Source organism: Camarhynchus parvulus, chromosome 1 (assembly GCF_901933205.1).
Source record: "Camarhynchus parvulus chromosome 1, STF_HiC, whole genome shotgun sequence".
Lineage (NCBI taxonomy): Eukaryota > Metazoa > Chordata > Aves > Passeriformes > Thraupidae > Camarhynchus > Camarhynchus parvulus.
Genome location: NC_044571.1, coordinates 25,939,291 through 25,955,290, shown reverse-complemented (window position 1 = coordinate 25,955,290; position 16,000 = coordinate 25,939,291). Strand labels below are relative to the sequence as shown.

General features: G+C 35.6%; 1 protein-coding gene across 7 annotated transcripts in view; it reads right to left on the bottom strand.

Moving 5' to 3' along the window:
- ATP11A (ATPase phospholipid transporting 11A) overlaps positions 1-16,000 on the bottom strand; it is a 118,160-nt gene that overhangs the window by 31,277 nt on the left and 70,883 nt on the right. For all 7 annotated transcript variants that reach the window (XR_004060514.1, XM_030943217.1, XM_030943196.1 and 4 more), the window contains exons 6-15: positions 13,188-13,316; positions 12,575-12,678; positions 9,879-9,929; positions 8,367-8,431; positions 7,901-7,982; positions 6,481-6,631; positions 5,103-5,300; positions 2,535-2,708; positions 978-1,141; positions 622-693 (exon numbers count right to left, since the gene is read on the bottom strand). Coding sequence is in view for 6 of the 7 variants with exons in the window: in XM_030943217.1 (XP_030799077.1) it covers positions 622-693; positions 978-1,141; positions 2,535-2,708; positions 5,103-5,300; positions 6,481-6,631; positions 7,901-7,982; positions 8,367-8,431; positions 9,879-9,929; positions 12,575-12,678; positions 13,188-13,316 (1,190 nt within the window). In the remaining variant the exon portion in view is untranslated. The remainder of the gene's footprint in view (positions 1-621; positions 694-977; positions 1,142-2,534; positions 2,709-5,102; positions 5,301-6,480; positions 6,632-7,900; positions 7,983-8,366; positions 8,432-9,878; positions 9,930-12,574; positions 12,679-13,187; positions 13,317-16,000) is intronic.

Sequence of the window (16,000 nt, the reverse complement as noted above, 5' to 3'; positions counted from 1 at the left end):
TGATACTGACTCCAGTTCTTATGAGCTGAGCCTAAAAAGTCTCCCTATTATCCTAAAAGGAGGTAAAGTAACAGCAGGGTTCCTATATTTGTGCCCAAGAGTCCCTGTACAGTTAGCAGAGTACCCAAGCAGGAAGATTTGGATATACCAGAGACTTAACCAGCAGACATCTAGAGATGTGTAAGGTACATTCTCAAGGGTATGCACATACCACAGAACAGCTGTACTATTTCAATGTTATTGAAAATTGACTCATATTTATGTTCCACAATTTTTTTTCTACAGATATTACCCTCCTGTCCTGTAAATTCCATGGATTATCTGTGAACAGCAAATTGGGTACACAGCATTTTCTATTAAGAATATACAAAACCATCAGGAACTATTAGATTAGGTCATGAATCTCACACCACACCTTCATTGTCATATCAATATTTTATACTGCATACAATGTCAAAAAAGTGAAGGTAATTAAAATTACTAAATTTTCTTAATTTTTCTACTAAAATGCAAGGTTCTTGGCTTTCCTGACTTAGAAATTCATCTGTAAGGAAACAATGGTTTATTAGACGCATCAACAAAAACTCATCAGGCTATTTTGTTATCTTTTTAACCACTCACCTTTCTATGTTATTTTCCCGATTTAAGATCTCCATGTAATTTTCTTTCAGCCTTAGATATGTGTAACCAAGTCTGTAAAATGAAACACAGAATAAGAGAATGAATGTAACAAATATATAATTATCCAGTTTAAGCATTGTCATAAGGATTTAAGACTAAGCCCACAACAAACCAACAACAAAATCCCAAACTGTTTTTAGTTGATTTTAGGCTATGAATATTCATGAATTCATGTTAAGAAAACAATCAGCTGTAGATTGGTGTTTGTTATTATGATTTTTATTCTGAAAACAAATTTGAGATTCAGTGATTAGATCTGTAGTTTAGAAAAATATAATACCTAAGTACACACATACCTCTGTATTCCTTCGACTAAAGCAACTTCATCAGGTGATGATGATATATATATACAGGGTTTTCTTGGTACCTGGCTTTTCTTCAAACCATCTACGCTATCATCATCCTTTACCTGAACAGTGTGGCAGAGACAAAGAGCTCGGAAAAATAGCTCCTCTCTCTCCTGAGAAATAAAAGGAACGGCTGTCATTATGTGTTATCGCTTGAAAACTCTTCTTTTTCTTCTTTTTGGAGGGGATCCATATCACTGATTACTGCTGATTATTAATCAGACAAAGGCAGGCTCCTTGAGGGGGAGCCAGGTCCCTCCCTGTGGTAACCACACAATTGTGTCACAGCTGTTTGTACCCTTAGCATTTCCATACCAGTCAAGCTAAGGATGCAAAAAACCCCGAGCGCGCATCTTCTACCTCCTCTGAATGCCTACATGTAGCTGAAGGTGTTTTTTCTTTACTTTTGCTTAAACTTTAACAACTTGTATTAATTACATACTAGTCAAGGTATCATTTAGAACTCCTGAGCTCACACAGAAGGATGTAGTACCTGGAGCACAGGTCTTAGCAGGGCTTACAGATTTCAATCTCTTGAGCAGCTTGAACACCCTTCGGAACTACATAAATTACTGAAGTGCACATACTTTGGCAGCCAAACACTTCTTATAAAATTTCAGATAGTTTAGTAATGACAGCTGGCACCAGAAAGAGATTTCTATTTCATGGATACCTGTGTGTGTTTTATCTTTATCTTTGTGCCTGAAACCTATTCTTCTGTGCTGTTAAATACAAACTATCTGTGACATTGTGATTCCAAGATAAAAACTCACCATACCTCGGGACCACATTCTGAGGGCCATGGATGAGAGACATAAGGCTGCTGACTTATACCAACATATTTTAAGAGACCTCATTTTGTCACAGTGAAGGGTATGATATGAAGTGAGTGTGACTCTGATACTGTACTGAGGTAATAAAAAATACATTGTACTTTGGCTGTGATTATCCTGCCCATATACACCCTGTTCACCTGTTGACACATGAAGACTCCTGAACTTTCAACTAATTTTCAACTTTCAACACAGCAAATAACCATAATACATACATGCTGTAGGTAGCACACTTCAGATGTGGCTAAATTAAGTCACATTTTAAAAGTAATTTAATTTGATCATAAACCATTCTCTGGCCACATTTTCACTCAGTGATGACTAAATAAGCAATTGCACTAAGCCCCCATTTTCCCCTTCGAGGATTTTCCTGTCTTGCTTTCTCTGTTGTAGCTAAGGTTAAATGGAAACCAGTTATCTGTGTCTGTAGCTATTAACCAGAGAAAGCTCTATATTTAGGTTTTGATTCAGCTTTACAACTGTATTAAAATGAGAACCTTCCCATTAAGCCTTTAAATCTTACTCTTAACTAGGAAATTAAAATGTCTATGCAGTTATCTACTTTGATTAGTAAAATTCAAGAGTGTTGGATTTCTAACATTCGCTTCATCAGTACAGTTCAATTTTCATGTTTCATTGTAAAAAACCAAGAACATATAGAGAGTTATCATACCTTTCCACTACTTCCTGGAGATGAATCAATCATATCAATGCCTGTACAATCATGGAGGATTTGGCCATTGCAGATAACATCTGGTACATAAACATGCCCTTCAATGCAACATTCTACAAATTCCATATTGTTCTCAGTTAATGTTCCTGTTTTATCTGTGAAGACATACTCAATCTGCAAACGAGCACAAAATAAAAACCGCAGGAATGTGAACAGAATTTTCCAACGTCTCCGAACAAAACTGAGTTTATTACTGGGCTACACCTTCCTTTGAAAATCCTTATGCTCTTTCAGAAAAGGAAGACAACAATTTCTTTTGGCAGTTATCTTCATAGAAATATAGGCCCTGAAAGATTGTATCCTGTAAGAGTATCTAACAATGGTATCTTTTGCCTCATAACGCATGTAAATGATGTTTTTAACCTACTTCCACTCTTCTCTCTAGGTCCTTTTTAGTTTTTAATGTCTTTCTTGCTGCAAGACAGGTATTTATAGAAACAAAATGCATACAAATTTCATTTCCCAGGGATTATTATTTAATGCACATGCCTGGATGTGGATCAGTTACTGACAGAACAGTCTTTAGGGTAGTATCAGAATTCCCCACTACAATTATGTTAGTTTAAATCAGGATTGTGGACACATACTGTTATATGCCTGGGCACTGTAGTTGCCCTGGAAACACTCATTTTGTCTCAATATTGAATTTTTTATTAACTTTATCTTTTACAATGAGCCCCAGTGCTTAAGTCTAACAATACTAAAACTAAAACCAAAATCAGAACTATCAACTAGAAGAACTAGATTGACTCAATTTTGGATCCTGGATGTAGGTATTGCATACATACTGCATATCATATTTGATAAACTAAAAAATGAAGTAAGGCAAGGAACTAAACACTGAAAATAAGGCTATTATTTCATCAGATTGTTTATCAAACTTCACCATTTATGCAGTGCACCGAGCAAACTAAAAACCAAATAAATTTTTGCTCAGTCTTCAAAAACATCATTAATTATGCACACTTTCCACTGAGATTGGCTTTTATAATACGCACTAATCTGAAAAGGCAAATGCCAAATTTTACGATGGCTTTTTATCTGTTAACAAAATTCCTGCAATTAAACTTTTTTCTGAGTGGACAGGATTCATATGGATTTTTTTCATCTCAACCCCTACATTCAGTTTCATCATTAAATTTACAAAATGCTATCAATCAAGTCATTCAGTGTGTTGCTTTGTCACAGTGTTTCCCCATATTCAGACAGACCTTCCATTTCAGGTTGTGCCCACTGCCTCTGGTCACCACTGAGAAAATCCTGGCTCTATCCTCTTAGTACCCTCCTGTTCAGGTATTTGTATAGATTGGTAAGATCTTCCCTGAATCTTCTTTCCTCCAGGCTGGACAGTCCCAGCTCTCTCTACCTGTCTTTGCATGAGCCATGGAAAGTCCAGTCCCTTGTCTGTCTTTGTGGCCCTTCACTAGGCTCCCTCCAGTACACTCATGTGTCAGTACTGGGGAGCCCAGAGCTGGACACAGCACTCCAGGTGAGCCCTGGAGAGGGGCAGGATCACCTCCCCTGACCTGCTGGCAACACTTTGCCTAATGCAGCTCATGATACCCCTGGCCCTCTTTGCCATAGAAATGCACTGCTGGCTCATGCTGAACTTGATTTCCATCAGGACACGCAGGTCCTTTCCTGCAAAGCTGGTTTCCAGCTGGATGGCCCCCAGTCACCCAAATCATTCATGATCAGGATGGGAGCCATACTGACCCCAGTGTACACTGCTAGATGCTGGCCTCCCACTGTGCACCCCTCTGAGCCTGGCTGTTCACCCCTGCTCAATCCACCTCACTGTCTGCTCATCCAGGCTGTAATTCAGCAGATCCTCTTTGAGGATCTTATTGGAGGCAATGTCAATTGTCTGCCATAATAATGAAATACCTTGTACCACCCTTAATCCAAATAGATATGTATCCTTAAAACCTTTATTATCTGTTTGATTAGAAAGAAATACAACATCTTATTTATTTATTTGAAAAACATATGAAAGTATTTTTAACCAAGATCTTAAATATTTTCTCAAACAAAATTTATCTGTACCTGTCTCAAGGTGATGATTTTCTTAAGACAGAACAGAATTTCTTTTCAAAAATGAGGCTGTCCATTGATCATTTTAATGGATGAAACTTGTGTCTGGAGATGCAGTGTCAGTCTAGTCAGACAAAAAGGGATTTTTTTTTTTGCATCTAACTTTTAATCTAAGGAAGCTAGATGCTTATATAATTTCCCTCTATAATCAATGGAGAAGAAGTCTTTATTCATTAATACTATAGTAATACTAATTGAATTTCACTGACTGGGTGAGGAATCAGAATTTTTGATTCTGAAAACAAAAATATCTCAGATTTTATTTTTAAAATTAATCAGCACTAAAGAAAATGCACATGTAGCTGCAAAAAACCTCAAAATAAAACAAAACTAAAAAACCTTGAAGTAGCAATTTTAAGATAAAAAATTACAGTAGAAACAGTTGAAAAAAAAGTATAATTCAATGAAATTTACCTGTCCCAACTCTTCATTGAGGTCAGAAGTGTTCACCAGTGGTCCTTCACCTGTACCTTCATCAAACATTTCCTCATCCCATGCAAGGAAATAAGAACCAAGGAATTTCTGCATTTCCACAGTGACATACATGGAGACAGGAATAATGTAGTTGAAAAGAACCATGAATGCAAGGAAATCCGTAAAAGCTCGAAGAAACTGACAAAGAAACAAGATGGAAATATTGATTTTTCGTGTACCATTAAACACTGCAAGATTACTACATGTATTTACAAATCAGTTTTTTCAAATAACTTTTGAACAATAAGCAATGTCTTTCATAGCTCGCAGTTCAGCACAGGATGTAAACCTTCATGATTTATAACATCACAACTGGCATGCAATAGAGCTTCTGCTTTGAAATTTGCATTTTTCTTTACAGATATACAAGTGTAGAGTGCCATAACATAGCATTATTGTAAAGTTCTAGAGCAACTAATGAGCATGGTGAAGACTTTTTGGGGAGCAAGGGAAACATTAACATGCACATTAAAAAATTACAAAAAAAATAGCATAGTTCCATAGCAACTCCTTCAAGGATTACCAAATTACATAACTTTCAGGCAGCATTTCATGAATAAATAAAGGGTTTCCTTTCCTTCTCTCAACACAAGCAGAATGTATGCACATAACCTAGCTCAATTTTTCAGTGGTGGAGACTTGGTGGAGTTACAGTCAACCTGCTGAGCAGGCTGAGACAGTGCTACTGGTGCTAATGAGAACTCCAGAAAGCTTGCCTAGCACGTGCTCCTCATGCATTTAGGGTAAGGAAGCAAATTTTCCCCTAGTCTGACTGGGAGGATTTAGTGAAATAAATATTGTGCTTTCTGTAGGGCAGGGTTCAGCTCACTGCTTGGGATCCCCTGGTTTTCCATTCAGGACAACGTCCTTGTTCCTGTAAGAACATCTGGCACTGGTGACTGATGCTCTCTGATGCCTCGAGTGCTCATAACAGAGCAATATGAAACTAAGCTTTTGAGGGGCATTTTTATGGAGATTCCCACAGTGGATTATTTTGACCATGTCTCTTACAGGACTGCCAATAGCTGTGGGATTCCTTCCAGCCCTTGTATTTCTCAGTGAGAGGTCAATTCTTTAGTAATTTATATAAATAACAGGCAGCTCCAAAACACTTTCATGAAGCTTTTCACATTAAACTAGAGATTTTCTCATCAGTTAAATTCACACATACAACTTAAGGGCAAAAATTTAACATACAAGCTTTCTACAAGTACACTATCACCACTGTCAGCAAAAAAGCATGACTGGTAAGTAAGCAGGCTGTATATACTTTTCAGTATTTGGGAAACTTTCTTCGTATTATCATTTATTTCCATACCAAATTTCTTTTCTTTTCAGGCTCTGTTTTCTGATTGTACCATGGCTCATCACGAAATGGTTCACTCTGCCAGGCATACTTGAGAACAGTATTTATTACTGCTTTACTGACGAGAATACAGAGGTATACAACAAGAAATACATTCATTGATCTAAAAAAAAAAAAAGGCAAAATAAGAACCCCATTAGCATATAAACGACAGAGTTTATTAGAAAATGTTATACTCAGTCTGTTATACATCAGTCTAATATTTGCTGCATGTCTAACAATGCTAAGATGTTAAATAACTCTGCCAAAGTGCTTTTCCAAAGAGGAACAATATTACTGCATTAAAATGTACAACTGCAGTATTTCCTATTTTTAATTTCTATTTTTCCATTTTTATAGTTGTTTCCAAAATGTGTGTGACAAATTACCAAAACTAGTATATTAGTGAAAACAACAGTATAGATAGAATCATAACAGAACAACTGGGCTTGAATCTGCAGACCTTTTCATGCCACTTTGCTGAATCATTATAAGATCACTCACATAAGTACTTTTATAGAAATAAAAAAAAACAAAAAAGAACATTTTGCTACACAGCTTTAATGCTTTAACTCTAGGCAGATCTAAAAAAAGAGCAAGAAAACTTTGCATTTAAGATAATATTTTCATTAATGATGGGCATGAACTAAAAGCCATGGGTTATACACCAGTAACAATAGAAAGAGATACAACATCATTGCTCAGTCACTGTGTAAGAGAAAGGCTGTCAGCTGGTCAGTACATCTTGTCTCAATCAATGACATCTTGTTTTTCACAAGCCTGGACACCTTACTCAGAGCTGATGATTTCAGATAGAGAAGGAATAGAAAATAGTAAGCAATCAATGTCAGCTCACGCCTTAAGGATAGCACTGTTATACTTTTCCACCATGTATGCCTTTATGCAACTTGTTAATTTTAGCTAAACCAAGGAAAACATGTCACAGACAAGCACTGTTACTGCAACTGATCCAAAGTAAAGTGCATTTAAAAAGTTATTTTTACTGAATTCAAGACTCAATTGCAATGAAAAGCACTGAATGCTAGGATAATAAAAACCACAACCTTGGAAAACTGTCAGTAGATGTACTCTAAACAGTAAAAGAAAAGTCTTATAGAACATCATACATTAAAGAGCTAAGCACCAAATCAAAATGGCTTTATTTTTTGAACACCTAACAAGAATAATTCGGTATTGAGAATCTCATTTATATGGTGTTATGTAACTTGCATTATAAGTAAAAATTAGTTATAAATAAGCAAATTTTAAGTCACTCTACCTATTTTCTTTCATTTAAATCAATAAAACATACACTTTCAGAGAAAAAAAAATCTGATTTGCACCATTTAAACATGCAGCCTTCAAACCCCAAAATAAGTATTACATATTTTACTTCTCTACAGCAGATCGCTTCTGTGATTTTGATTGGTAATTTAATGCCATCTTGGTTTCCATGCCAGTGTAGATAGCAACACCTGAAATTAGACAACTTGTTTTACTAAAGATTGCACAGTGCAGTAACTTCAAAAGAGCACAATTCATTAGATTATTATACTCTGTCATTTCTTTAATTCTTTGGTCTGAAGAAAGAAACTACAGATTTCGATGACAACCCAAAATTAGAAATGGCTTAATTATCTTGATACTTCGAAATTTTATGCAGCATTTACATCCCATTCCAGTCACAGTTTCCAACTGCTAAAGTGTTTCTATGTAACAATGTTAAAGATTATTAAAATGTTGTAAAACAATTGATGCAATAGAAATCATAAGCTCAGTAGTAACTGCAAGCCTGTAACCTTGTTTGGTGTTTGCTTATTACTTCAGGGTCCATTAAAGTAGTCAACAGAAATATTTACCAAAGATTTTTTCTGTGTTCTTTAACGTGGCTCCTCTAAGAAGCAGATTTTCAGATCCTAATGGTCTGCAAAAGGCAAGTATTACAAAATTTAAACATTTAGAGAAAACCATCAGACCTTAGTGGAAGTCACATAAAAGAGGAAATTTGTTTTACTAAAAACCTTTTATTTTATTTTAACAAATTACAAGGCATATTTAAAATTTTAAAGTGAAAATTAAAAATAGATAAACATATGACTAAAATTAAGATCACAATTTCACAATTCAAGTCTTAAACCAATGCACCTAAACCCCACATATGTAGGTACCCAAATAAAGACTCACCATCCTAATTGCACAGTGCTTATTTTTAAAAATATTAATTCTATTATTTTTTAGGCTTATATAAACTATAGTGTCCTGTATGTCAGAACTTCTTAAGGACAATACAGTCGTCCATTTTATTTTAAATGGCATACAAGATATTTTTGATACTTGCTGTAAACATTTTTCAAAATGTCAATAAATATAAGTAAAATAATTTATTGAAGAGTACAGGAATTAATGTAAGGACCTCAATGAAGTTTAAATAATACTTTGGAACATGATATGTATACTAATCATCACATCAGTTCAAAGCCAAGGACTACTTTACAGACAGACTGCATGCAGAATTATCATTCTATCTATACAGCAATAAAAAAAACAAACCAAAAAGTACATTCAGTGTTTTCCAATGTTATTTGAAGTGCACCTGTGGTATGAAACTCCCAAAAAAATCAAGAAACTCCAAACAAACAGGGCCACAATGCTGATGTAAAACTTGAAACTACTTTCAAGAAACTAGTGAACAATGTTACATGAAAGACCCAGATCAATCAACAGTTTCCATAGCAGACTGAGACAGAAAATAACATATCTAAAGACACACTGACGTTAGGAAGGCACTTAGCCAGCACTGCCTAAGCCCCCACATGCTGGGATCTAGGATACCACCCCAGCAAGCAGCTTTTCTCTCCTACTGCTTTGCCTCTTTGTGACAAGAATCAGAACAAAATCAGGTACAGCAAGTTGGATGTTGCCTCCCTTGAACACAGAGCACTATGGACACTTTACACAGAAGTACAAACACACTTAGTAAAATTACACAAAAAAAAATTTTACATGTTCAAACCCTTCAAAATTTAAGAAAAATGAAATTCACAAGTGATACTATTTATATTGTTTAGTGCACTACCAAGATCTCACACTAATGGGACAGTGTTGTACAAGCGCTGTCAAAATCCTATCAACATCATTTACAAACTAAAACTGAAGTTGAATAAAGACATTAAAATACTAAAGAAGAGAAATATGATTAGAAGACAAAATATCAATTATTTATGAAACAGCAGTCTGGAATTTTCTAAGAAAAAAATATTTTATCATTAAAACATAGCAGCACAATGTTGGTGAACCAAAGGTAATTCTCATTATTGATGCTTATTGAACTGTGAAATATTTAAATGTGTAGAAACTCTGGATTTCCCCACCTTGCAATAGGCTCATTCCTATCATGGTAAACATTTATTCGACCAACAAATCTGAAAGGGAAATATACAAGTAGTTTAACAGTACTGCTAATAGATTATTTATTAAATATTTTCTAGAAAGTATGTATCACAGAGAACACTTTCAAACTGAACAGGCTCCAATTATCCATAACATGTACAAGAACGTATGAGATACATATAGATATACACTTAAAACATGCAAATACAAAAATACATAGAATGGTAACTTGACATAAATTTTGCAAACAAGGAAGTGTAAAAAATAGGGATAAATCTTCTAAGTAGACCCATGAAAAAGAAATAAAAAGTCTTATTCCCTAAACTACCCGAGATAAGTCAGTGCAATTACTATATTTTACAACAGCTAAAGCCTACAGTTAAATTAAAACCAAAGCAAAACAAAGCCTAGACCCAGTAAGTAATTCTTCCTCATAATATTTGTCAGTACATTTTATCCGTATGTGGTGGTTTGACCCTGGATAGCAGCTAAGCACCCATCAGCCTCTCGCTCCTTCCCTCCCCAGCAGGACAGGGAACAGAACTGTCCTGGAAGAGCAAAAGCAAGATCCTGAGAGTTTAATAAGCGAAGGGAAAAAAAGAAGTAACACAAAGGCAACCACTCACCACCTCCCATGAGCCTGCCAATGTCCAGCCAGTATCCAAGCAACAGCTGCTCTGGTAGACTGCCCCCTGCCCCTGGTTCTATTGCTGAGCATGACACTACATGGCACAGACCCTCTGGTCATGGCACAGACCCTCTGGTCACCTGAGGTCAGCCAACCTGGCTGTGTCCATTGCCCACCCCCAGCCTATTTGCTGGAGGGGCAAAATGAGGAACAAAAAGTTTGACACTAAAAATTCAGCAACAACAGTTAAAACCATGGTGTGCAATTAACACTGTTTTAGTCTCAGAGCAACAACACTACACTACACTGGCTGCTATGAAGGGAACTGACTTCATTCCAGCCAGACCTAGTACAGTGTATTTGCAATACCACTGTGCAAGTGGATAACATAATGCAAAGAGGATTAAGCTGCACATTAGGGTTCTCAGTTGTAGAGGAAACTGTGGGGAGCTGGTGAGCCTGTTACCCTGAAATGGAACCTCTGAGGCTCACAGGAGTGGTAACCTGTCTGCTGAGAGAACATACAACATGGTAGGGCCACATCTGAAGACAATAATGTACAGTTGGTTATGATGCATCATGATACAAAATAACCACATGCCTTTGGAAAAGAAGATTCACAGACCACTGTGTTTTGCTGAGAGGTAAAATTTCAAACTAGAATCAGCAGAGATACAGGCTGACTATCAAGAAACATTTTCATTATTTTGTGTCAACAGCTATCCCAAAGAATTTCACCACCTATAATAGCATGAGTTTCAACTTGCAGTCATTCACTTTGAGAGCAAGTATTTTAAAAAAGGATCAAGCAAGTGATGGACTTGATACTCTGAAGAACCTGTTCTCAAGCAGATTTCTAAACCAGCTTCTTAATCACCAAGATCACAGAAAAGAGATGCCTTCACACCTCAGAAATAAGCAATGTTTTTTCTGCATCTTCCAACAGTATTTGCTGCCAAAAGAGTGCATTTCAGCTTGACATCATATTGTTTTCTGTGTATTATTTCAGCTATTTTTTACTGTGGTAGAAAAAATTAGCGCTTTCCCAATGGCACAGGACTTCTTGTATTACTATTAAGAAACTTCAAAAGGGGCTTCTCAAGATTTTTTATTAGGTTTAGTGGAATTGTGTACAGTTCTTTTTGTAAAATACTGAGTGTTGTATGACTTTATGCAACTGTAGACATTTTTCTTCATGTTGTGCATTGAAGTGTTTTCCTAATTGTGATGGCTTCATGCTGTCATTAGCCAGTATTTCAAAGCCTGTGGTATGAGGCTCATGGTTAACAACAGCAGATGTAAATCTGTATTTCAAATAGTCTTGACAATCTAAATTTTTTGTGGCTGACATCCTTTCAGATCTGATTAGATTGACAGTGGCTTTACTTTGTAACATGACTGATGAAGTTCTGTACCAGGACTACAAATGCTTGTCACTTTCTTACTGCGCATTTGTGCTAGACTGTTACCATTATCTTCAATCTGCAATATCTTTGCAAGAGTATTTTTAAGCCACTTCAGCATTTTGTGAGTGTTATTTTAGTTAGAACTAGGTAATATAATCTGTAAATCCATTTAACTGGGTACACATAAATGACAATATTTTGCAATATGCTGAAAGCAAAGGAGTGAGTGCCACAGGCCACTTCTCCATATTGTGGAACACCCTCCTCCTCTGGAGAACCTCAAAATTGCGTGTGCCATACAGACAGAGTATGAGTATCAGTATCAAGACATATACTAAGTATTAGTAAATCTTAACTTCTTCCTTATTTTTGTATTAAAAAAAAAAGAAACTGAAGTTCTAAAATTTTCACTACATTCCTCAGTGGACTGCTCTGTGCCATTCCCTTTTGGAAATCACTACCCCAGAGCACACCTAGGGAGCTACCTCCACAAAAGGAGTACGAATGGAAGACCCACCTGACTTCAAGCTCACTCTGGGGCTCACTCTAACCAGAGAGATGCAGCCAGTATCCTTTCATTATGATTTTTTATGATTTATTGCTCAGGTATCTTAAATGAAACAGGTAAGAATTATTGTCTTACTTATAAAGGTCAGGCTGAGGTTGTTCACATTCAATGGTAGCATGTAGTGCATCAATTTCCTGTTCATTGCGAAATGCCTTTGTGTCTTGAACAGCATAGTAAGTCTGGAATCAATAAAAACATGTAAATAAAAAAAAAAGAACAGATACACAAGACATGAATCTGTACATACACTGCAGCTCAGCATGAAATCTACTAACTTATGTAAGAGCCCATAATTCAAATACAAAGCATCTCTAAATGCTCCTATTTGGGCATCTTCTTACATGGTCTTTTCCAACCTTTTTTTTTAATGACTATACAGAAATGTGAAAGTACCTTGCAGTATATTCATAAATCAGGTCACCATGAAAGCATATAAGTACAAAACATTAGTGTATTACCACTGTAATCTGCATGCCTATACTGGACACAAACAAAATCACAAACTAATGTCTTAAAACTTTTCATAAAATAGTATTACTTTAAGAGAAATGAAGTCAGATGGTAGAAACATAAATTACACAAATCAGTGTACCTGCTTACACATATAAGCATGAAGTCATATTGTGGTCTGTGTCAAAAATTAAAAGCAAACTTTGCCTTAGAAAAAAAATGTAGAACATTTAATTACTTTCTGACTGGATTCACCATCCAAACTAGTTGTTGTAACAAAACATGTTCCATCTCCTCTACTACTCGATAGGAATATTAAATCACATGGGAATGTTTCATTTTCTTTTACCATTACAATATCTCCAACCTAGGGAAAAAACACAAGAAAATAAAATGCATGTATGTAGCAGCCCCAATTTCAGATTTCCTAGATTAACATAAATATTTTGAAAATAGCAGTTTTTATTTACACCACCATTTTACCACAAGAGTAAAAGAACTACAGAGATATCTCTGGAAAACTGAATTATACCTTGTAGAATTACTGAGATCTACTGTTTCTGGCTTTCCTCTCAGGAGAACCACCCTGCTAGTACTGTCTTATTAAGTTTTGCAACATTATTTGAGAGATGGAAGATACTATACTTGTTTTAAGACTAAATACAACAAAACTGTTTCAAAAACAGCAGGAGATATGAACTACTCTTAGACACAGCTGAAAAAGTGTCAGAAAAAGCCAGCAATTTAATCTGCTGCTGAAAACAGGATATGTTTTTTAGCAGAATTTTTGACCAGAAGTCCATCCTATTTTTATCCATGTTTAAAGGTGAGAAAAATAATTTTTATTCATGGAAACATAGGCAATATTTTACAGCACATTAGAATGTTGCAACAGAACAGCCACCAATTACAAATTCAAAATATTCATGCAAATCATTCAAGAAAAATTAGTTTTTCTACATTTCTGGAGATTAAACAAGTGGCATAGACATATTCCATGTTCTAAGAATATCAGGGTTTTAATAAAAATCCCATCAAAAATACATAATTTTTGCAATTTTTCATGTAGGTCAACATCTGTTTAATATAATTTTATGTCATAATTTATTATAACAAGAACCAGCTTAATCATTGCTTGTTATATCCTTATAAAGCTAAATTCCACTATCCTTGCAGTTCGCAGGAGTCAATTCCAGTTAAGCAAAACAGTCTCATAAAAATCAGCAATAGTAACATCTAAAAATAAATTTTTAGAATTACTATAAAAAATGAGGTTTATCTAATTGTAGATATGAAAAAGGCTTCTTTTTTCTTAACCAATAGCAATGAAAAATTGCAGATTTTACACATGGCACAGGAGAACACAAACTAAGCATATCTGCAACAATCAGGTATGAAATTCTCATTTTCCTCAATCCAAACCAAATAAAAGTACTAGCACATAGCATCTTAATACAATTTAAAAGCTGTTCCAGCATTTGCCAGTACATCAGCTAAGGATGCAAAGGGGACAGGGACAGGTTCTTTCTGGCAGAAAGTGATGGGACCGGAGGCAGTGGGCACAACCTGGAAGGTGGGAGGGTCCACCTCGTTCTCATCGTACTGGTGACTGAGCACTGCAACAGCTGCCCAAGGGAGGCAGTGGAGTCCCCATCCTTGGAGAGACATGAAACCTGTCTAGAGAGGATCCTGAGCAAACAGCTCTTGGTGGCCCTGCTGGAGCTGGGGGCTGGGCCAGAAAACCTCCAGTAAAATGAAGTAGAGCCACTGTCAATGCCATCTCAACCATTCTCTGATTGTGTGAAAAAGAATTCCTTTTTTAGCAATCCTTTTTTTCCTTCTTTATAATGAAGTGTCCTCAGGCTTTAGGTGCAGAGGGGCCTACTTTTTACAACCTAGTCTGTTTTCTCATGTAATACAGAGCTGAGAATTTCACCCATTTACAAATAGACACAGATATCCCTTCCTATGCAAATGTTTTCAAGGTCTGTCTCTCCTATCATTTAGTCACTGAATATACACCCTATGAAAGGTAATAAACAGGGGAGAAATTAAGAAAATATGGGTGACATATTAACCACTAAAATTCAAAATCTAGTTGCATGGTACTTGACTATTTTTGTTTGGTATATTTAACTGGTTAGTTAACACACCTGAAATTCTCAAGCATGTGATGTCCTAATTTTTTTTTTATTACTAGGAAGCCACAGGCAGAAGCTATCACACTCAAATGGAAGGTCACAGCAGAAAGGCTGTGAACACTCTTAATACACTTATGCCCAAAAACAGCAGAGCAGAAAAAGACATCCAAACAAACATATCAAAAAAAGAAAATTCCAAACAAATATCTATCAAATTTTTCTGAATTCTAAAGAAAATAATGTTAAGAGGTTAATCTGCTCACAAAAAAAACCCCAAAAAAACAAGCAGCAGAAATTAATTTCTGAAAATATGCCAAAAGGGGAATGTAGCAGCATTCACAAGGTCAATGGAGAGATTGTGATTTTATGGGTTTTCAGAAAATATTTAGAATGTGTTTTGTCTGCACATATGCATATATCTCTATACACAGCACTGACCTTCACAATCTGACTTAAATAAATTATTAATGTGCATAATAGTAATTACAGACCATCCCAAAGAGGGTTAAGGCCAGGTCAAATAAGGCTCTGAACAACCTGGTCTAGTGCAAGGTGTTTCTGCCCATGGCACAGGGATTGGAACTAGGTGATCTTTAAGGTCCCTACCAACCCAAAGCATCCTATGATTCTGTGATAATCACAATGGACAGCAAATAGAGAAAAGATAAATCATGACACAAATTCCAAGTTAAAAATGGAAAATAAAAGTAACATTTATGGAAGGAGTTAGTTAATGCCAGTTAAGCAAAATAGCCTGATAAAAAAACAGCAATAGTAGCATCTAAAAATAAATTTTTAGAATGATGTTAATAAATGAGATTTATCTAATCTCATTAGGAATTTAATTTTATAAAAATATTTTATTCAGAAACATAAAACTAAAAATTAGTATACAGTAGATCTAAACATT